We start from the raw sequence: 21,881 nt of genomic DNA on the forward strand, positions 1-21,881 counted from the left end.
TTGATTGGTTAGCTACTGGAGAAAAGAACAGTGGTTTGAGCAGGTTTACATTCTCACCATTTAGTCTTTACTTAAACCTTTTGAATAGCACTATTTTCAACAGGCTTTTTAAAGATATCCTTCAACAAACATTTAAACAATGTTTGATGTTATGCTTGATGATGGAGGAAAAGACAAACAATGTTTAAGAGCTCTAAGTCAAATCCTTCCGATGCTTCGGATACTTCATCACAACAGGGCCTGGTGGAGGATCAAGCCACGCAAGCCTCAACCAGGACAAAAACAACAGCAAAAATCACTGAGCGCCGATCTCTTTTGCTTCAGGAGAAGATAGCCATTCATCCGATTTCCAATTAACAATGAATGGGGAGTTCTGATTTTATAACCAGTGTTCTATAAAAACACTTTTTGTGAAGCTTTGCAGCTTTTGCAGCTTCAAGAAACTGTAATAGTAACCATGTATGTAATAGTAACCATATATATATATATATATATATATATATATATATATATATATATATATATATATATATATATATATATATATATATATATATATATATATATATATATATATATACACATGGTTACTATTACATACATGGTTACTATTACAGTTTCTTGGGCTGCATTAAAACTGCTGAGTAAGTCATCATCTCAACATACAATCTTTGGTTACGCCTTACGCCTCTACGTCAGATCTATGTTTTTAGGGAGGGAGGGCGGCCCGTGGTGTGTATCGCTCTCAACGGAGGGGTGTAGCTTGCTTAACGTCTGACAGTTCCGACAGTTCATCACTCATGGTAAGTGTTTCTTATGTCTTTTTCTGAGTGTTTCTGTTTATTTTAGGAGGCTCCTCTTAAGGCCAGTTTGTGCGTGTTTGTGATGCCTGTTGAGCCTCTGACTGTCTGACTGAGTATCGCTGTTGATAATTCACGGTATTAGCAGCTCTGTGCGATGACACTAACGGGACTGTCAACCTGAGTCCTCTAAACTGAATGGTAGAAACTGCTGTCGAAAACGCACTTGACTTGAACTTAACTGATATTTTCACGGATTTGGTCACTTTTATTTTCCTGAATGTTTCCACTAAACACACCAAGTACCGTTATATAGAACAGAAAGTACTTTTGCGTTACTCAACCGTGAATTTTTGGACTTATCTTTCGTAACGGTCTTGTCCTGTCATAACAGTACCCGTATTTATAGTTATAGAGAAATTATTTCTGTCTCCCTCTCTCTCTTTCCCCTTCTTTCTATATATATATATATATATATATATATATATATATAATCCTTTTCTGTGTAGTTTTTTAAGGTATTATATAGAAAGACAGATTATATTTGTTTATATATTTATATTCCTAGGCTGCTAAGAAATTTATCATAAAACAAGTTATTCAAGGTATTGTGAAGCAACTACTAGATTATTTAAAAATTCATTCCACAGGTTAAAGCAGGATAATTCTAGAATCCAATGAACCTGCAGCCTCATTGTATCTGAAGGCTGTTTCTTTTTTTTTTCTTTTAGCTTTTCATTGTCATTGTCGAAGAAAAACAGATATGCACACTAAAAACAGGGAAGCAGTCAGGAAGGCAGATGTCGAGGATTACAGAGTTCATCTCCCCTTTTTCTCATGCTGGTGGTTGAGGGCAGATTCACCAAATGTGGAAGCTTCTCACCTCCTCTGCAATGACTGAAATCTGCTCCTGCGGTATTAGATTGGACTGAAGGTTGGTTTTCACCCTCTCACTCCACTCATACATTCTGATAACTGTTTCCATCTGTGCAGAGATGTAGCGGCCTGGAAGAGTGTAACATGACATGATGCATCCTAGTATCTGTTTGGCTGTTTCTGCTAAGTGGCTGAGAGCTTGGCTGCCCCTTCAGGGCACTGCTAACACAGCACAGCTATTCACGTCTCACTCGGATGGTCAGACCACCATGATGACGCTGCCCCTCCCCGCCTCCTCCTGTTCCTGATGCGCTCACATTGCTCCATCCCTTCTTGGGCCTAGACTCAGAATTAAGGGTCTTTGTAGGAGCGTAAATGTGTTGTGCATCTTTGTGTTGATGGTAGTGAGCATGACGCATACAAGATTGAACTCTGCGGCTTCTAAAGATGGGGAGTTGCTTCACCCTCTGTTATGTGCTCAGCTTATTAAAACACTTTAATACTAGTGGTGATGAATCCTGAAGACACGCAGGCTAAGAAGAGAGGACTGCAGTGTAATTTGGCCTCCAGAAGTGTTGGTTAGCTCCGTAAGAACAGCCACAATGCGTTTCTCAGAATGATGCCGACACTGGATCAGAATAATCACATGAAATTAGCAGTAGGAATATCAATCATGTAATGGCTTTGCTATCACTGTTATTCATTGACAAAACTTATTAATGTCTTTGAAGTTTTTATGGGAATGGAGTTTGGAGGGTGAAACTAGTTTTTCAATAGGATTTTCAAATGTATGCTGTTGAAACAATTTAAGATTAAAAACTTACAACTTGGTATAGGCTAGAATAAAATTCTGCTGTGATATTTCTTGTTTTGATTTTGATGCATGTAAAAAAATATACTAAATATTATTTTATATTTTAATTTACATTGTTCATCCCTATCACAGATTTTAAGTTTTTTGTTCATTCACTTAACTGAATAATCACCTTGATGGTTGCGGTTTTGTTGTGGTCTATTTAACACACGCTGCTGCTTGAAAAGATTAATGCAATAATATTGTGATGAGGTACTTATTCTCATTATGGTTCATAAAATTATTACCTGTGACTTTGTTTCATAAGACTTTGATAACCGTTTAGTCATGTACATATAAAACTATTTGTACTTGTGAAGATTGATTTTAATATTACTGATGAGATCACTGTAGTTTAGATGATCTTGTTTCCCAGACAGATGGTCAGCAGAAGGGTTGCTGTCGATGTCCTACATTCTTGACTTTCTGTTAAAACACCTGTTTGTTTCAGAGCAAGCGTGTCATTTTTTGTAATTTTTATGCACTTTTGAGGTTAAAGTTGAATATTTTTTTTAATCTGACGAAGTGCCGCTAACTTTAATTTTGTCCTGACACGTAAAACTTCTTGACCTAGAAGAGGATGTACTTTTCAGAAACACATAATTAAAAAAAATGTTGGTATCCCTTATTTTAGTAGCTCTACATCAGGGGTGTCTAAAGTTTGGCCTCGGGGGGCCTTTCGTGGACCTTTTGTGGACCTTGCCCTCAATGCCAGAATAGTTTGCACAGGGACAGGCGGTGGATAAATGTTTGGATGTAATTTTCACTGATAAGATTTTGGATTTCAGTGGAAAGAATAATAATGTAAACATTGTCCTTCCCTGAGTACTTTCATCTTGACATTTCTGAACCCAATTGAGAAAAGGTTGGATGTCTCTGCTTTAGCATTTAGTCATAGTGAAAGGAAGTAATCATTTTCTGTTTCCTCATTAGCCACCCATATTACTGAGAATATGCCTTAACCACTGTCTTTTCACTGTTGCTTCATTTCCTTGTGGTTTGTGAGAATTTATTTCTACACACCTGTCTTTATTTTGCACCACATTTCAATTAGATTTGGACTGTAACTGGAGCACTGCAACGCTTTGATTAATTTTATTCTGGTCATGCTGGTGTAGATTTGCTGCTGTACTTGAGATAAATGTTCTGTTTCATGACCCAGTTTCAGTCAAACTTCAGCTTTTGCTCAGATGGTGTTAAGTTTGATTGTAAAGTACCTTGGCGTAGAGAGGAGTTCATTGTAAAAGCAGTGACTGTAAGGTCAACTTTGGTCATGCTGTTTTTGATTGACAATATGTTCTTGTGACAACCAACATGCAAACTAAACTATTTTCCAGTGTTCTTAGGAGTATATATCCCAAAACATTTCCCCCCAAGATTAGGCTATCAAGACATTATAACTTCTTTCCTCGGGTGACCATTGCTGAGATATTTATTCCTGTGCAGATTTTTACTGGTCTTGAATATTTTCTACTGATGAACTTTTAAACCTAAAGGACGAGTTGTAAGTGATGCATCCACATTGACAATACAAAGGGCCTTTTCTCACACTTGTATTTGTATTTATAATTTTTTTATGTAAAGTTCTTATAGTAGAGTTGGACAACATGTCTAAAAAAAAAAATCTGCCATACTTGTTTATGTCCTAACCTTAGAGTTGTACGGACAGGGGCACTTAATTTTTTCCATGTCCGTTTCTGGCGGGTTTTTGTCTCCATTATAACTTACTCCCACACTTCCAGATAGAAGGTGAAATTCCTTCATAAAGGCTGTGGTTTCTCGTGGCAACAAGCTGCCGGCCTCCCTCTGATCCCTCCCAACAGAAAACAGGCAAAGGCAGCTCAGCACCACAGTTTACACTTGAAAGCGGGGCTGAGTATCTGGTAATCAGTGTTAAATGTAAGAGTCATAATATTAAATTTGTGAAATAATGATGAAATTGACATAAACTTCAAATCAAAACTTAATCTTCTCTTTAAAAAAATCTTGTTAGTTTCACTGAGCCAGTGCTATGGCTCAGCTTCCTTAAGATAATATTGAGTACTACTTAAATTGTTCCATTATTTTTGAACACCTTCTCATTCAAACACAAAGGTGCTGCACTAATCCATCCACTGAAGTAATTTTATAATTTGAAACTTTGTAATTTTTGTAATTTTGCATTGTTTTTGGTTAAGTGCCACCAATATATCTATTGAGAAGATGCATATTGCTGGACAAAAGTATTTCAGTCTCAACATCCCTAAAACTATTGGTGTTCGTTAAATTTTGTTTATCAAAAAGCTTTCAATAAAATCATGCTGGAGATGAGCACCAGCACCTCTCACTGCCCTGCAAGGATAATTGTGTTAGATGATGGATGGATGGATAGATAGATGGATATCACAGAACTAGTCATTTATTCATTTTTAACATGTTCAATCACTTGGTCAGTTTTACCACCTGACACGTTAGAGACTTGAGTAATTGTACGCAAACTACACACATTTTGTGCATCACTTGGAAGTAATTGTTTAAAATAAGAATTAATCCACTTGGACGCAGTCATTTGCATCCCATAACGAAGACCCAAATGCAAATGGTTTCAGGTTGACTCTAAAAAGTTCTTCTCACCTGCTGGAAGCATAAAGAGCTTCAAAGAGTCAAATGCTTCTTGGCCTGATGAGCTGGCAGGTATACTCCATCTGTTGTGCCAAGTCACCATTGATCATGACATTGGACGCTCTCCCCATTGTCCATAGTGGCTGTGTGCTTTTAATACTGTTGGTGGTATGAGATTTCAGCTGGTGTGTAGGTGGTTTCCAGTCTGTTGACAGCTAACTATGCTCTCCCAGACCTGTTGGAATATGAGCTGGATCACTTCTGCTAAACACTCATCAGTTCACTAAGGGAGGCACAACTGAAAGCCTAGCATGTTTTACGTAATCTGTTTATCACTGAAAAACCAAACATGCTAGTAGGTGATAAAACAAGCCCTTCAGTAGTTGGACAAATTTAGTTTGTGTTGTTGTTGTAGCTGGACTGGTGTCGATTCATCGAGGGTTCTGAATTATTCATTAGAGCACCTGGTGTGGTGTTGAAGACAAACACAGAGGTGTTCTATAAACAAGACCTCTCCTGCAAATGCAAACCTTTTCCAAGAATATGTTAAACCTGCAATCTGACCATTGCTCATTCCCAGGCTTCAGTTCTGACCTGTCTAGATTTATTCAATATGCTGCGCTGTTACACACCCACATCTCGGTGCATCAGATGATATTTTCAACCATTTACAACTGCAGCAGATCAATATGAATAGCTCCCACTGCTCACAGTATGTGCCAGGTCTCATGGTTAGAAATGACTCATGTTTGCATCACACCTATTGTTGGCTTAGCATTTATGAATATTGATAGTGCAGGAGTGCTAATAAGTTATTTATTTATTTTTTTATTTTTTCGTATTTATGTTTTGGATATTTTTTCACCAAACATAAAACCCACAATAGATTTCAAAGTGAAAAATCCACTACACTTTTTGTGTAACACCCTGCAATCAAATGTAACAGCATTTTACAAGATTAAAAACAGACACCCCCAACCCACCAAAAAAATAAGCAATTAAACAGAGTAAGGAGTTAAAAACTTGTGGCAAAAGAGGTTGAACCCCCCCGTCCCATCCTAAAATCATTTGTACAGACATGTGCAGAAACTTCATGTTTTTACCCTTCATTAACAAATAAATGCTGAAGATGAAAAGTTAAATAATTTAATTAGATCAATGAATGTATATGAATAAATAAAATCAAAATATTTAAGAAATGTGAAATGACAACAAAGGACAACCAGTCGTAAAACACAAAGGTTTTGGCATTTTAAATTTCTAGTTGTACTACTTGGCTGCTTCAGCTTGGTACATGTGGAAGCGTGTATTGTGACGTCAACACTTGTTGAAGGAGATCATTGCTCATTCACTTGTTTATCCTGTTCCTCGAAGGTTTGGCACCACCCTAGCGTCAAGGTGCCAAAACTCCCTCTGGGTTTTATCAGACAATGGGGAAAATTGTGCCTAGCATTTAGAGCAAACTACCTGCTGCACACCTCCTCTCTTTGACTGGGTAGCCGGGTTAAACCCGATACAACCAGTCGAAAAATGCCGCGGACCTTTTGATGGCTTTGATTCAAGTGGCATCTTTCACTTCCTTTGTAACGTCTCTGTCTCCGTTGTCTCGTTTACTCTGCATCACCATTTGACACAAAGAGCTGTGTCTCTTATCACAGTCTGTGCAGCGTGCTGAAGTCATCTCCTTCACTGTCACAGCTGGCACAACTGTGCCATTATCTGCCTCTGAGCCCCAAGTACACACACGTTAATACAATAACGATTGTTCCTGTTTCCTGGTTGTGCTGTTGTTCTGCAGCTGCTGAATGAGATATGCTGCAGTTTCCACTGGTCATAGATGTCACTCACCAAAACACTCACATATCTAAGCACACATACACATTCTATGTAATTATGTAGCATTTTTTTTTTCTTTTTTTTTTTTTTTTTGGTAGTTGCCATTTTCTTTTCTGGGTTTGACACAAACACGCACTGCACTGAAACACAAACAGCTGACCGAACTCTCTGGCCTCATTCTGCTCTTATTGATGTGTGTCTGTCAGTGAAAGAGGCGCAGGACAAAGAGCAGCGATGGGTCTGTGGGGCTCACAGGAAACAAAGAGAGGCCTATTCCATGCCAGCTGCAGACTCTTCTGGAAACACTGCTCTGGCTTGTTTAGGCTGCATCCATATTTTCAGCTAAACAGCTGTATATTCAGCAAATGCCAACAGCATATTTTCTAAAGGGTCATAGAAACCAGGCCACTCTGACCTCTGTGTTGTGTCATTCATTCCTAGTTAGCTTTGTCCCTCAGCAAGAGATGAATTTAAGAGAACTGACTAGAAAAGACCTGGCATTTTGTTATGCTGCTGTGATAATAACCTATTGAGATGAAGTTTGAAAATTTCTAAAATAATTTCAAAAAACTTCATATCAGTTTATACAGATGATTATTGATTGGCTTTTTTTGTTTTAAATATCCAAAACACTGCCAGACTGGTGACGTGACCTTTCCTCTTTTACCCACAATTTCCTCTTTAGCTGTTGCAATTCTTTTTTTCTTTCTTGTATTTGTCAGCACACAGTTACGATAGGAATGAGATGTAGGAGTTATGGATGGTGACGTGTTTGTATGAATGAAGATGATTCTGCTCCAGATTGGCCTGTGGTCATTTGTTGTTGACCATTGACAGTGTTGTGATTTTTTTTTTTTTTTTTTTGAGAAACATGCTGATATTCATAGGATGCCAATCCTTCCTCTGTTTGTTCGGAACTGTTCTTGGTTCCTTGCATTTAAAAAATGTACAGCTTTCTCGATGTCTTGTGCTTTTTGAAATCAAAATCCCGATTCAGATTCAGAACAGGAGTTGATGTGACGTTGCCAGCTGTGCTTTCCTTATTAGTCAGTTCCTGGTAGGCTGTAAGAATGTCATGAGGTGACACCGTTTGGTCTAGAAAAGGACATTTGTCATGCAAGACCCATCTGGTGTTCTTTCAGTTGCGTCATCAATTTGTCAAGGTGGATCACCAAGACTTTCTTAAACTGAACAAATGTTTAAATACATGTAAACCAAGTCTGACAATGAAGCTAGTGTCCTCTAAAAGCTCCTGAAAGCGGATTTAGTTTGGACATAAAACCATGGGCAATCAAGAAACATCCAATCCACACAGGGATCAGCCTCGGGATGAGGGAGGGGGATTTACTACAATAGCAGGAGTGTTGGGTCCTGCTGTCGGGACAGAACATCAGGTTCAGCTTCAGCTGTGGAACAGGATTAACTTAGGTTTATCACTTCATCAACTCTGAGATGACAGCCGAGTGTTGAATCAGAATGAAACACACTTGTCTGTCACTTTCCCAGCCGGTGGGTTGCAAATCTATGCTCTGGTCTGTGACTAAGATAGTCAGTGCAATATTATTCTGCAGGTGAATGTATTGCTAGTTTAAATTCTGTGATGTAATGAATGGTGGATGGGTTTTACTCAGAAAACCCATCCACCATGAATGTTTTGTTCATTATGAAAGTTTAACAGAAAATTTGACAAGCTACAGTTTTGAGATTATTGAGGCAGAACATAAATGTGTTTATTTGAATATAAATGATTTGAGATTACTTTGTCATAATCTGTCAAACATTTGTCTCAATGTAAAATTTTTCTTCCCATAAAATTGTTTTGTTATGACAGATTTAAAGAATTAAGGAGGTTCTGTGTATTTCTCAGATCAAAATGTATTTAGTATCAAACAAATTATACCTAAATTGAGAAAAGCTAGCAGGAACTGGTAGCTAACATAACCAAAGTTAATTTTACAACTGAACCTTTTTACAACTTTTGCTGCTGATTTTTCAAGCACTATTTATTATTTAAAAATATGGACACAAATTCTTCACACTAATCTTCTACAGCCAGCCAAGGGCAGAAGTTATTAAAATAGGTTTTAAGTTTAAACCAAGATTTATTGTACTCTGAATTGTACTTTTTTGTATCTATTCCAAGTACGTTGACAAATTCTCAAGTACAGTGTTTTATTATTATTAGTATTATTAGTTTCTGAAGTTAGAAAATTAGATTTACAAGCTGCTTAGTCATGACTCCTGTGAGGGAGACATTTAGAGTTGCTGCTGACATTTTAAAAGTTTTCCCCTATGTTTTTTTCCCCCAATCTTTTATTCTTTATTCTTGTTTCTCTCAGGCACCCAGGCAGAGTGAAAAATAAAAGGATGACAGCTGGGCTGATGGTAGGTGGGTTTTTCTCAGTTTTTTCCCTTTTCTGCTCTTCTTCCCTCCAATCCCCATCAGGCTGTCTTCACTTCCTCAGTACATGTTCATAATTAGGAAGATAAGATATTTAGCATTTGATGCTGTAGTATCATTGGATTTGCTACATAGAACAGGAGCACATTTCAACTTCAAGCCTTGCAGATAAGTCTTGTTTCAAATGTATGTTGTCTGTTTATATTTTTAGCCGTTTCTTTCTTATAAAACATTTCGTACTGCTTTACGTATTCCAGTTCCCTATTTAAATCCAGCATTTTTAAAAGCATTTCACTGTTTAATTCTCAAGGATTAAAGTTGTTTTCTTTAAATTGATCTTGAGTTGAGGGGAAATTAATGACAACTCATGAAGGAAACGTTTGAGCCTCTGATTAACTTTGTCCTTTTTTGTGTGTTAGACCAAGGCTGCTTGTTCCTGAGTCAAAGATGCTTGCTCCCAATTTGGATTCATCCCTCTGAAGGCGCCTGACCTGATCCCATCCTCCATCACAGTCCCGCCTCTTCTTCTACTGTCCTGCCATCCTTTATTCTCCCTTCTCTGTCATTGTCCCTCAGCATGTCTCACAGATAGAGAGCGAGGCGAGAGCAGACTGTCGAGTTAGGCAATATATCCTTGCTATTTATTTGGTTTCCAGCAGGGCTATATGCAGCAGGTGGAAAACAGTCAAAGTGACCCAGAAAAGATGGGCCCCAGTACAAATCCTGCAGCTAGTGGAAGGACGGAGGGTTCACAGGGCCCAAGGTTGAGGAGGGCCTCATCTCTGTCTGCACACCCTTCTTTGAGTAAGATGAGCCAAAACGCCAAGGAAAGCATGGGGGTTCTTGGTCAGGGTTTGAAGCAACTGTTCCAACATCAGCGTAAACGCCTCTCCCTCTCTCGCTCCACCATCCCTTCATCATCCTCCTCCTCATCCTCTTCGGTGGTGTCAGCAGGCGGCGCCTCCCCCTCTGCTCCTCAGGACATTTTGGGGTCCTGCACTTCTGACTCTGATCGCCTGTCTGCTCCTGTGATTTCTTCTGCAGCTGGACAGGGCTCAGGCGCTGCAGGCATGATTAGGCGTGGGACCAGCCTGCAGGCGCGACGCAGCAAGGGGTCCGGGTCCGGGAGCGGAGACCGGGACCCCCTTCTGAGAAGTAGCCCTCAGCCTCCGCAGCGACGGAACACCCACGACCCACAGGAGCATGTTAGTCGCCCACGCTCCTCCTCAACCACCGACACCACGCCCAGCAGCCCTGCACCTGCGCACGGCGTCGGGGACGTGGTGCTGTCGTCTGGGTACCAGTCTACTGAGGAAACGGACAGAGTAAGTGACAGGAGCCATTAATCACCGCTTCAGTCGCGGGTGATCAATGTGTCCTCTATTTGCTTTCACAAGTGTCAAGCTTTGTTTGTCAGTGAATCGTCAATCAAAAATTTAAGTTCACCCTGCTTTGTGTACAAAAACATCTCGCTGCTATTTTGGCTGAGAATTAGTTCCCATTCATACTGACAATATATTCAATTACCAGCCTCAAAATTAATGAATTATGTCAGCTGGTTCAATTGCGCCAGTCTTTGCGCAATTAAACCAGTCTTTGAAAAACAGTGGCACGATGGAATGTTGTGCTATTCCATCATAGCTCATTTTAAAATTCTGCGTTTGAGTTCAGGCAAGTGTGTCGTACTTTTGGAACAGACCCATGGCAGCATGACGTGGTAAAAGTCTGTGGTTCTTACTCTTGTGTTCTCTCTGGTTAGCAGAAGAACCTAACAGTTATATCAAACCTGAGCCAGAAATTTGCAGAACCTCTGAGAGGTTAATATAAACAGTCGAAGTACTGAGACTTTGTTGTGTACATAGGTAAAATCTAAGATTTATTAGAGACCATACAATTGTTACAACTTTTCCTACATTTCAGCTGTGGCCAGGCCTACATATTATAATAGTTATATTTATTGTGTCTGAAATCAAGAAATGTGCGTTTAAAAAAATATATATATCAAGGAAAGGAAAAAGAACGAGCAACTGAGAACGTAGTCGGAAATTGTCGTAGAGTGATGATGTTCTTTGTGGAGCACCAAATTTTTAAATGAAAAGTAGAGATGGTAAAATCTTCAGCTTGAATTTAAGTTCATGAAATAAAAATTCATATTGTGATTTATCCAGTGAAGAGGCAGAAGTCAGGAAATGTGCTATCTGATAAAATTAGCTTGAACTGCTACAACATGCTGGAATTGTTTCAAGGCCAGTCTGCCTGTAATGCACCACAGTAGCAACTGACCACTTGCTACAAAACTGTCATGACAAACACTAGAATTCTGCAAGTTTTATAGTGAGATGTTATTCATTTTGCTCCTTTCTGATTAGCACTGTTGCTGTAATTCCACAGACATCACCCCTGTCCTTGCACTCAATGTATTTGCAGCAAAAGTACTTGGTCCATTCAGTAAACATTCATAAATTCATTTCACATATTCCAGCTAAAAAGGTGTTTTTTTTTTTCAAGAAAACAATTCATTTTCCCTGTAAACTCCTACACTAAAGCTGTAGGATTCATTATGTAATACAATGTCCATATGTAGCGATCTGGCTCTCATTCTGTTCTTCCCACGACACCTGAATCAGAACTTTTCTATAACTATATATAGCTTTGTGTGCTTTTAAGTGGCAACAATTTTTCAAGCTGTTTTTCGGTCTATTTTGAGAATTACAATCAAATCCCTCTGCAGTTTGTCTCAGTAGAGATGGATGACGAATCAATTCTTCTTGGCAAAACACACATACAGCCTCTCCACTCCTACTTCTGACTCTGGAACCTTGATTTCCAAATGAAGTGCAAAATACACTGTGATCGAACTGAGTGTGGTCCTTTTTCTCCCTTGGTCGAGTAAAATGCTTCTGACTTTGTCCCCGGCTGAGAGGTGGTTAACACAAGGAACCATGTTTTGGATGCATAAATGGATATCCCCCAAACTCTTGAATGGGCTTTACTTGATCCTCTTGATCTTCTTTTTTCCTTCCACTCAATTTTGCATTAATTTGATTGGATATAGCATTCTGATTGTTTGCTGGAGATGCTATCTGCTGTAAAACTGTCTTTCCATGATTGTATAGGCCATAACATTTCAGTGTTATAAATAAGTTATTTAATATTCAAGTCTTCTGAGAAACTGAATTTTGGGGTTTTATTAGCTGAAATCCATACTTATCAAAAATAATAAGTTACACTTCTTAAACTGAATTATTAAAAATAATCAATATTTCAATTAGGTAATGTGACTTTTTTTTTTAAAGACGCTCCTGTACAGATGGTAGTAGTTATTCCTTTGTGCCACCAGAGGTCGCTGTCAGATCTACTAACCAGCTCTGAAGCGTAACATGGAGCTGCTATTTGCACTATGAGCTCATCGTGGGTTATTAAAATGACCTTACTTTATTAGAATAAAATGATTTCCTTTTAATTCAGTTGTGTCTGGCAAATCTCAGTCATCTGGAGAGGTGCTTACATTCAGTAACGGCTTTAATGTAGACTCTATCTTTAATAAAGTTCCTGTCCTGTGTGAGTGACCTCACCCTAACAGAGAGCAGACATGCGAGCGTTATTAGTCTTTAGAGGATCGTGGACCTCATGAGGTCTGGTGGAGGAGATCAGAACCCACTCGCTCATTTCCAGCTAACATCACAGCCCTGCTTTAGCATAGCAACGTAGCAATGTCATCAGGGCAATCCAAGCTGTCGCTGTGGCTACCCTTAAAATTGCAACATGATGTATACCCTACTTTTAGTTACCATAGTAACGGCGTAGTTGACCTTGGAAGTGTGACATCCTGCTGTTTGTGGGGGTTGAAGGTTCAAGGCTCCTTTTTAAAAAAAAAAAGTTCTTTATCAGGAATATTCAGCAAGTGATCGATTTCTTTCTTTTCTTCTTTGCTTCCTCTCCTTAATTTCCCCCCGCTGTGCTTCCTTTGACCCTCTGGTTTCCCCTTCCCTGTCCCCCCCCTTCCCTCAATCCCTGGAGAGAGCTATTACAAGCAGTCAGCTGGTCCCTCCTCCTTTGCCATCTCCCCCTCCTCCCTTTCATTCCCTCTACCGGCACCTCCTCCACCTCATCCTTCTCACCACCCCACCCTTCGGCACATTGACAGGAAGCAGGAGGCAACCTTACCTCGTCCTAGATGAGTGAGAGCTGAGCTGTAGCTGAATGTGTGTCTGAGGGTATCGTCAGCCTCCGTCTTCAGAGAAGAATGTGGTCGGGTGTGTGCATGCGTGAATGTAAAGTCTCATTTTCGCCCGTGTTTACGGAAAATAATTTGTGCATTGATGGCCATGTGATTGTGACTGAGTGAGTGAGTGAGTGAGTGAGTGAGTGAGTATGACACACCTCACTTCACTATGAATACAAGTGTGGAGGAAACACAGTAAATGTGTTTGTCTTTAGCCACTTCATCTTTTTTTTGTCTCTCCCCAGTTTCCTCTCCTTTCTGCTCACTTGTGTTTGCACAGTGAAGGGGTGCAGTGTGAACCCGTGGCTATTTAGAGAGGATGGTAGCATGTGTGTTTGTAGCACGTGTGTGTGAATGGGGAGTGTGTTATTGGAGGCAGTGTGTGCTTTGGAGGGCTGTCAGCAGAGGGGAGTAGAACCGGGATTCCAGCTGTGGGTCTGTCAGTCAGTCAGAGAGGATGGTGCAGCGTTTCAGTCTTCGTAGACAATACTCCAAGGTAAGCTTTCCACGCAAATGTGTGCTCGTATCTCCATCCACAAATTTTTTCTTTTTTTTTTTTTTTTTTTGCAATGAAATCTGGGTAACATCTTTTTTCTTCTTTTCACCACCTGTCATGAAACTTCTTAATAGTATGCTCCTTGCTAAGCATGTTTAACTTGATTTAAAAACTATCCACATCTATGTTAAAAGATAGAAATCGTCCTGCACCCGTATTTCACAAGAAGCATCAGTTGCACTCTTCTGACATTTCTGGATAAAATAGAAGCTTTGTTTTGTGTGTTTTTAATTTTCTTTTCCACTTCTGGGTGGTGTGTTGCACGTGGCAACTGAGTGGTCCATCTTTTGAGTTTATTCAGGCTCTTATAAACATTAACTCGCACTAATGCTGCAAGCGTGCCCGTCTTTGTAATCGATCCAAGGTCTCTCCAAGGGATGGGCTTTAACTATACACATATATGTGATTATTTTTGATTAGAGAGCATTTATGACTCAATCTTGATAGCAGGCTGTTAATGTGTGTTTTACGATTGTCCCCTGGTGGTGATGTGGATAAAGAGAGTGGATAGGTTGTGTTAAGTACCAATAACATTATTTTTGAGTGCCTGATGTTCTGGTTCTTGAACTCGGTCTGTTATTTATAACAACTAGGTTTTGCTCTGATTATTTAGTTGACTAGCCACGCCCTCCTGACCTATTTTAATATATATGCAATAGTTCTGGTAACACCACATGCTTCTGATTTTGCTTTTAGATAGTAAAAACTAATCTGATCTACTGGCAGACTTACTATACTATACTTTTGGAAGATTATATAAATTTGAGCTGTAATGAAAACAAACTGTAAATGTTAATGAATTGGTGAGGTGCCACATGCCTGGCCTCTTTCCTGTCTACAACATGGGTCATATAAGCATAAACTAGATTGTGTGCTCAGTGTAAATTATTCTTCATCTTGCTAGACTTTATTTAGTTATATAAATAAGAAGCTTAATTTTACATGAGTTCTGTATTCAAACATGTCATTACTTGTTTAGGGGAACAGAATCTGATAGTTGAGAGAGAAAAACATCAATGGGATCCTTTACAGCTTTTTAATCATTAAGCTGTCACATTTATTTATTTGCTGCTCCTGCTAATATGGAAAACACATTTTCTTTTACATCTTTTGGTCAAGACTGATGCGTTGTAGCATTATTAGTTAGAGGTTTCATGTTTGTGTTTCCTCCAGTAAATTGAGCACAAAGTGGTTTACTGGTCACATTAATTATGTCTTCTTCTGCCTTTCCAAATAAATCTACATGTTAGAACAATCTACATTTGTTTTAAGTGCTTTCTCATGCAAATGTTGAAGGTCTGGTTTTTACTTCCTGCACCAGCTGTCATATCAGTTACAGATTTTAAGACTTGTGGCTAAATTTGCAGGTAAATAATGCCACAGTTGACCTTGATACCTAATTTGGTATTCTCCATAAATTTTCAACACAGTAGCACGCAAATAATATTAATTTACAACATAAATACCAAAATAAAGTGTATTAAGGTGCAAGATTTTAACTGATATAGGGTTTTTTCTAATTGGGATGTTGTCAGACGAGTTTAAGCAGTAAAAAGGGAAAAAAACTCTGTTGGGATATGAGCTAAAAAACTGAAGCCAAGCCTTTAGGCTCCACCTTTCACGCTAATAAAAATATTTTTCTGGCTAAAAAACTTTAACAGCGTTTGTCTTTGGTAATCATGTTGTTCTTCGGGCCTGTCTGCAACTTGTTTTTTTCCAAAAATGTGGAGGTGGGGGAATTATTGGAAAAGAAGGGGGTTGGTAGGTGACCTCTTTTCTTTCCCTGAAGTCAAATTTTCTCAACCCACCTGTCTTCCTGCTCATCCTTTGTCTCCTTTTTGTTTCTGTGTTATGTGTACATGATGTGACATTTTTGTAAATTATCCATGCAGACTAAGACAAGGCACAATTCCTTTTGTTGTTAATCCAAAAATGAAAACGTAAAAATAAAAAAGGATCAACAATTTTAGATATGAAATTTTAACCTTTTACTTAATGGCTACATAAATCAAATTATCCTGGTGTTCCCATTTTATGCTTTGATGACCACAGATCTGAATCTGTATAAGGAATTAAGATTCAAAACTGGCAAATGTTAAGTGGATCTGATGTCAGATGAAGGGAGAAAAATGTACTTGAGACCCAACATGCTTTTCTTTTCCATTTAAAGCCTCTGGCTGTCTTTTGATAGCGCTTTCATTAATTGAAGATTAGTTCTTTATTTAGCAAAATCTGTCTCTGGGTTCTGTTTGTTTCTTTGTTACTGAATGAAGCCTGATTTGTAGGACATCTTTGCCTTTTGTGCACCATTTTATGCTCTGATTAAGGTTTTTTCACTCACAACAGCATAACAATAAAAGTATTTAAAGTCTAAAATTTACATAGAAAAAATAGCTTTTCCTTTAAAGTTTTGGAAAAACCAAGCTGATGATGTCATTCTTGTAAAGCACTAAGTTGCAGCAATTCTTTCAGGTACTATTTGCCAAACTACTAGCAAACTATTGTATGAATCTTAACAAAAGCATTTGCTTTTCATGAAGTAAAACGTAATTTTATCTGCTGACTGAAGAAAATAAAAAATCTTATCATTTAAAAAAAAAGTGTTTCTCTCATCCTCCTGGCATTTAACAAACAAAAATAATTTTGGTAATCTTAAATGACCTTAAGCAGATAACATTTGGTCAGATTTAATGATATACTAATATGGAATAAAATAATAAACTCCTTTCTTAATCCTGTTAAGAAGGTTTCCATCTGGATGACTTTGCTGAAGTGCTAGGCTAATGCTGCTGTAGTTATTCTGTTTTGATATAACTTACTGGTTAGCCTGATAATTTATTTTAATGTGGTTCTAGATAATTGTAAGCAGACAAATATCTGTTCTTCTGCTTCATAAATCACTTTGCTTTGATTGTCGTCAAGATTAACAAATTGCTTCAGCTGCACTCAGCACAGCCATCGTAGTAGATCGCATACTTGGACTTTTACTGTTAACTTGTAAAGTTGGAAAAACGGACATTACAATGGAACACAGCAATGTTAATACTGTTTTGCAGGCAGAATAGTTGTGATTTTTCAAATATTTACTGAATAAAGCACGGCTGCATGACTCACTAGTGTGTGGCAGACAGGAATTAATTGACAGGATAACAACACCTGTCTAGAGTTTCTAATATTTAGATTTAAAAATATGTTGATCAAGATCATAATTTTATCATATAGCTGGAATTAGATTAGACCAGCAATAATATTTAGGTTTTACTAGTCTTGAGTTTGATTAATTTACATAAAAGTCTATAAGTAGAAAATTGTTTTTGACATTTTTTGGCAGTATTGCTAGAGTTATGACCCTATAGGAGAAGATTTGTAAGTGTGAGTGAGAGGGAGAAACTGGACATCACCTGGTCCTGTGGCTTGTTCTGTCCTTGCTAGTTTTAACATCCTTTTCACTGAGCTCTAATCATTTCTCACCCTTTCAGCCTATTGGTTGTTTTCCTTTTTTTTTTTTTTTTTTTTTAGAGGTTTTACTTCAGTGGTGTTGCATGTTCTGAAAACCTTTAGTAGAAATTGGATTTTCTCACATTTTAAGGCATGTGTCCTGTCCAGTCACTGACACCCTACATCGTCTTGAAAATCTTTGTAAGGAAAAACAAAGAAGCTCTCAGGCACACCCATGTATAATCAAACAACCGAGTTTCAGGGAAAGAGAGGGACAGCCCGGGGGATAATGAAGCACGTGTTCTTGATTCACACTGGAGGTGATGTCATCCCTGTGTGTTTGCTCAGTACCAACCCATCAATGGTTGTTTTTCAGGTAGTGTCTAGAAGCGTGTGCTGCTGTGAGCAAGCATGGTGTCTGATAGAGTTCCTCAGTCCTACCTGATTAATGGTGAGGATTTGGTGAACTTTGGAAGAACTACAACAAGCTACCACTAATCTAATAATCTATAGTTTGATTTCTGATAACTTTTGGAATATGATAGTTGTTCTTCTTTGAGTGAGTTAAGACTTACTTCCTCTACTGGCGATAGCGCCTCTTATCAAATGTGGCTGTTAGTCATTATCTAATCATATCTCTAAGTCCTGTACTTAAGTCCATCATGTCGGACAAACAAATCACACCTTTTTTTCTATTGCATTATATATTATTGATTTACCTCTATTGTTTCTTCCAGTAGTGAATTTTTATCATGTGAGCATTTATTTAACCAAGATAATCATTAATCACCAGAGTAAACGGCAGTATTGGCTACGAGATAAGTACAATTAATGTTGGTCTTGGTTCATTTGTTTGGGAATATTGCTTTTAAATTACAATACCGTGTGTGGCTGTGGAGGTATTTTATTGTTTGTTCAAACTGGAAGTGTCCGGCCAAGACCAGACATTGGAAGCAAACGCCACTGGTCACTTCTGTTTTTAAGCTTTTATTGTACTATGTACTACGTGATGATACTTTTACTTATAGGTGACTACATAATATCACAAACAATTTTTTCCTCCAGACAATTCTTTAGGTTCACACAATGTAGCATAACAGTTTTCATTACGTCATCCAACTATGCATTGCAAAAGTACTCATTCCTTTTGCATATTGTCACAATTACAACCACAAACCTTAATGTATTTCATTGGAAATTTATGTGAAGGACCAACAATGACTTTAAAATGTGTTTACTAATAAATGTCTAAAAGTTTGTATATCTTGTGGTCTGTATGATGCTGTTTAGTCACCGATACTCCATTATAAACTTTTAAGGCCTACACTGTGCAGGGAGCAGCTGTATTTTTTTGCTATGATTAAATTATGCACATTGTGACTTTTATTTATGTTTATATTCCAGTTCATGTATCCACCACACTCCTTGTAACCTCTGTATTTCTCTTCCTTAGCAACCTTTATTTCTTTATTTTGACCTCCACATTCTTTACTTTGTCACTCCCGGTCTTAAAGGCCGCCTCAATTTGGTTTCCTCACCCCCCACTTCATCGCTCTCCCTCTCATCTGTGTCCAGTCTCAGACAGTGGAGCTGGTCTCCATGGTAACAGGGTGATGTTCAGAGACGGTGGGGGCTGAAGCAGCGTAACCCAGCTGAATCCTCGCAGGTTTCCCGAATGATCTCACAGCCGCCTCATCAGCCTGTCTGGTGCAGTGATGACCTCTCACAGCAAGAGAAAAAGCTGCTGTCTAAAATTAGATTCACTTCATTGAATCACTGACTTTGTGTCAATAGTGTATAGTGTCAGCATGGAAGACTCCATTTTTCGTAAGTGTTTGAAATACTACATATAAACAGGGCCCACTAGAGACTTCATTAGCGAAATCTCTCCTTCCCTTCCTGATATATATTTAAACAAGACTGATGTAATGACCTACAAACAGCAGATATTTTAAAAATGATCCCAGTTCACTGGATGCTCTGTTGCTTTAGTAAAGGGGGACAAATTAAGTAAATGTGTTTCGTGTAGAGATGCCTTGGTAAGACATTGTATGCGTTTGTGAAGCTTTGACCTGCTGATCGTGATTGAAGTAGATTCTGGCATCTTGTCAGTAAATATAACAGAGAAAGACAGAACTACAGCATTCATATTTTTTTCTAACCTTTCTGCTGTGTGTGGTCTTTAAATATTTATTTCAAGAGCATGTGAGAGCAGTTGCTGCAAAAGTGAGATTTTCTTTTTCATTGTTTTAGACCAAAGACAAAATGAGTTGTCATGAGTTGACATTATAAACTGTCTTTAGCATTTTACTAACAAATGGCATTAATAAAACACAAGCCTCCGTATTCCTCGGAGCATATATATTCTTACCTTAAGTCTGATATTTTCTAAAGGATTACCACATTTCCAAATCAGGCATTGAGGAAAAGCATTTTAGAGAAAAAAAAACCGAGCAACTTTGCATTAAACCTTTATCTTATCCCTAAAGTCTAAGAAGAAAGTAATTCCTTTCGTATAGGTTTATACACCTCTGTGCTTCCTCTGATTTTATGTTACACACCTCATGGATTAAAATGGCAACTTTGACAGTTGTCACTGATCAGAAAAATATTTGATATTTGAGTTTGTGACCAGCTGGTCACCAGTCAGCCTGATTAAGCTGAAAATGAGCTGATCCTTGCCAAAAGTGGATTTCTCAACGCATACCTAAATGGTTTGCTGTGCTGTGCATAATTTCTGTGCAGACTTGGATCTTTTCTATCATGCTGTGTTGCATATGTGTGCAGCTTTGTGTGTGCTTGAACTCTTCACCCAAACAGTTTGTGTTCCCTTTGAAGTGTCGCCTCAGCCTGTTTAATTAGGCTGTTGAATATTCATTTCATTATACATGTAGGCCAACGCCCTTTTCCATCACCCACTGCTTGCAGTTGTAACCCAAACTGCATTTCCTACATGAACACATGCATTAAAGCTTTCACAGAGTTGATATCCTAATATGATATTTTAAAAGAACAGGCAGAGTTTTTGGGGCTCAGGAATGCTTGTGTGTGTATGATGGTGTTTGTTGATCAGCAGGGTGGACGGAGTCTTGTCGGGAAAGCTGTTTTGCAGAGGTAATCTTATTTTCCTCACAGATAGTTTGATGTTTTTCTGATATGGGTCTAAATGAGGAAGGATTCTGCTTAATCTCTCCATCTTCCACTGCTTCTACTAATAGACAACCAGTGTTAATCAAACTCATCACTCATCAAACCTAGTGCTTTATACTCCAAGTTCAGCAGAATGCACCCTTTTACTACATGTAGTTTGTTCCCTTTCATTGATTTTATTATTTTCTGAGAATGACTGATGGTGTTATGTTTTCTTTCTTTCCTTTTGTCTGTGTATGAGGTTTTGTGCAGATATATGTACGTGTCAGCAGTGAGTCACTATGGGTCATCCTTTGTGTGTTTATTTTTGGCCTGCAGCTGGTCTTTCCTCTTTGCTTGCATTTATGTCTATATCGTATTTTCTCAGCCGTTCTAGGGTTGCCACATACTTTTTTTTTTTCTGTTCCTTCAGACACTGACCATGCTTTGGTCAACCTTAACCTACATCATGCCTCTGCTAATTTCATTTTGAAGACTTCTATATTGGGCACATTTAACTTTCACTTACCCTTTTTGGAAAAGCAACAAAGTAATTAATGATTTTATTGAAGCAGTTAGCAAGCAACACTTGGCGGATCTTTTCACTGTCCTCCTAGATCCATTTGACACCCCTTTATCATATAATAGCTTGGTTTAATAATATTCTGACAAAAATATCTTGGTGGGTCAAAGCTGAGGGTATCTTTCTTAGGTTCTTTTGTGTGTTCAGAGGTGCTTGCCTGGAGTTTATTCTTAGCCCACTCTTATTTTGCATGTCAATAATCTTAATTAAGAAAATAAAACACTCCACTCATTTCCATTGTTATGCCGATGGTCCTGTGAATTAGTCCGTTACATCCACAGCTTCATCAACATCAGGTCCTTTACCAGAGCCAACAGTCTTTTAAAACAGTTCATTGCTCTTTGTACCTTTGTGTGTTCTAAACTAGTTTTAAAAGCCAAAAAACTAATTTTATATTCTATGATTATGATTCTATCCTTCAAGAAAAATCTGAATCTTAAACTCAATTTTTCTTCTGAATTAGGTTCTGGCTACAAAAACACCTTTTTCTGCTACTTTTATGTACTTTGCTTTTGTGTACATGCCTTTTACTTTGCTTGATAACAGGCATGTAATTTTTATAAATGTTTCTTCACATTGCTTA

The 21,881-nt window shown here is 38.2% G+C and overlaps 1 protein-coding gene across 9 annotated transcripts in view; it reads left to right on the forward strand.

The window, feature by feature from the left end:
* Nucleotides 1–675: 675 nt before the first annotated feature.
* The window catches only part of tmcc1a (transmembrane and coiled-coil domain family 1a), a 43,432-nt gene continuing 22,226 nt past the window's right edge, over nt 676–21,881 (forward strand). The window contains exons 1-4 of one of the 9 annotated variants that reach the window (XM_008414036.2): nt 676–803; nt 1,532–1,734; nt 9,306–9,355; nt 9,787–10,692. In XM_008414036.2, the coding sequence (XP_008412258.2) occupies nt 10,033–10,692 (660 nt within the window). In that variant the 5' untranslated portion in view covers nt 676–803; nt 1,532–1,734; nt 9,306–9,355; nt 9,787–10,032. Of the gene's footprint in view, nt 804–1,531; nt 1,735–9,305; nt 9,356–9,786; nt 10,693–13,506; nt 14,089–21,881 lie in introns of those variants that run through there. The other 8 variants (XM_008414038.2, XM_081609103.1, XM_081609104.1 and 5 more) reach the window with 8 other exon arrangements.

This window comes from Poecilia reticulata, chromosome 7 (genome assembly GCF_904066995.2).
Source record: "Poecilia reticulata chromosome 7, P_reticulata-male-v2, whole genome shotgun sequence".
Classification (NCBI taxonomy): domain Eukaryota; kingdom Metazoa; phylum Chordata; class Actinopteri; order Cyprinodontiformes; family Poeciliidae; genus Poecilia; species Poecilia reticulata.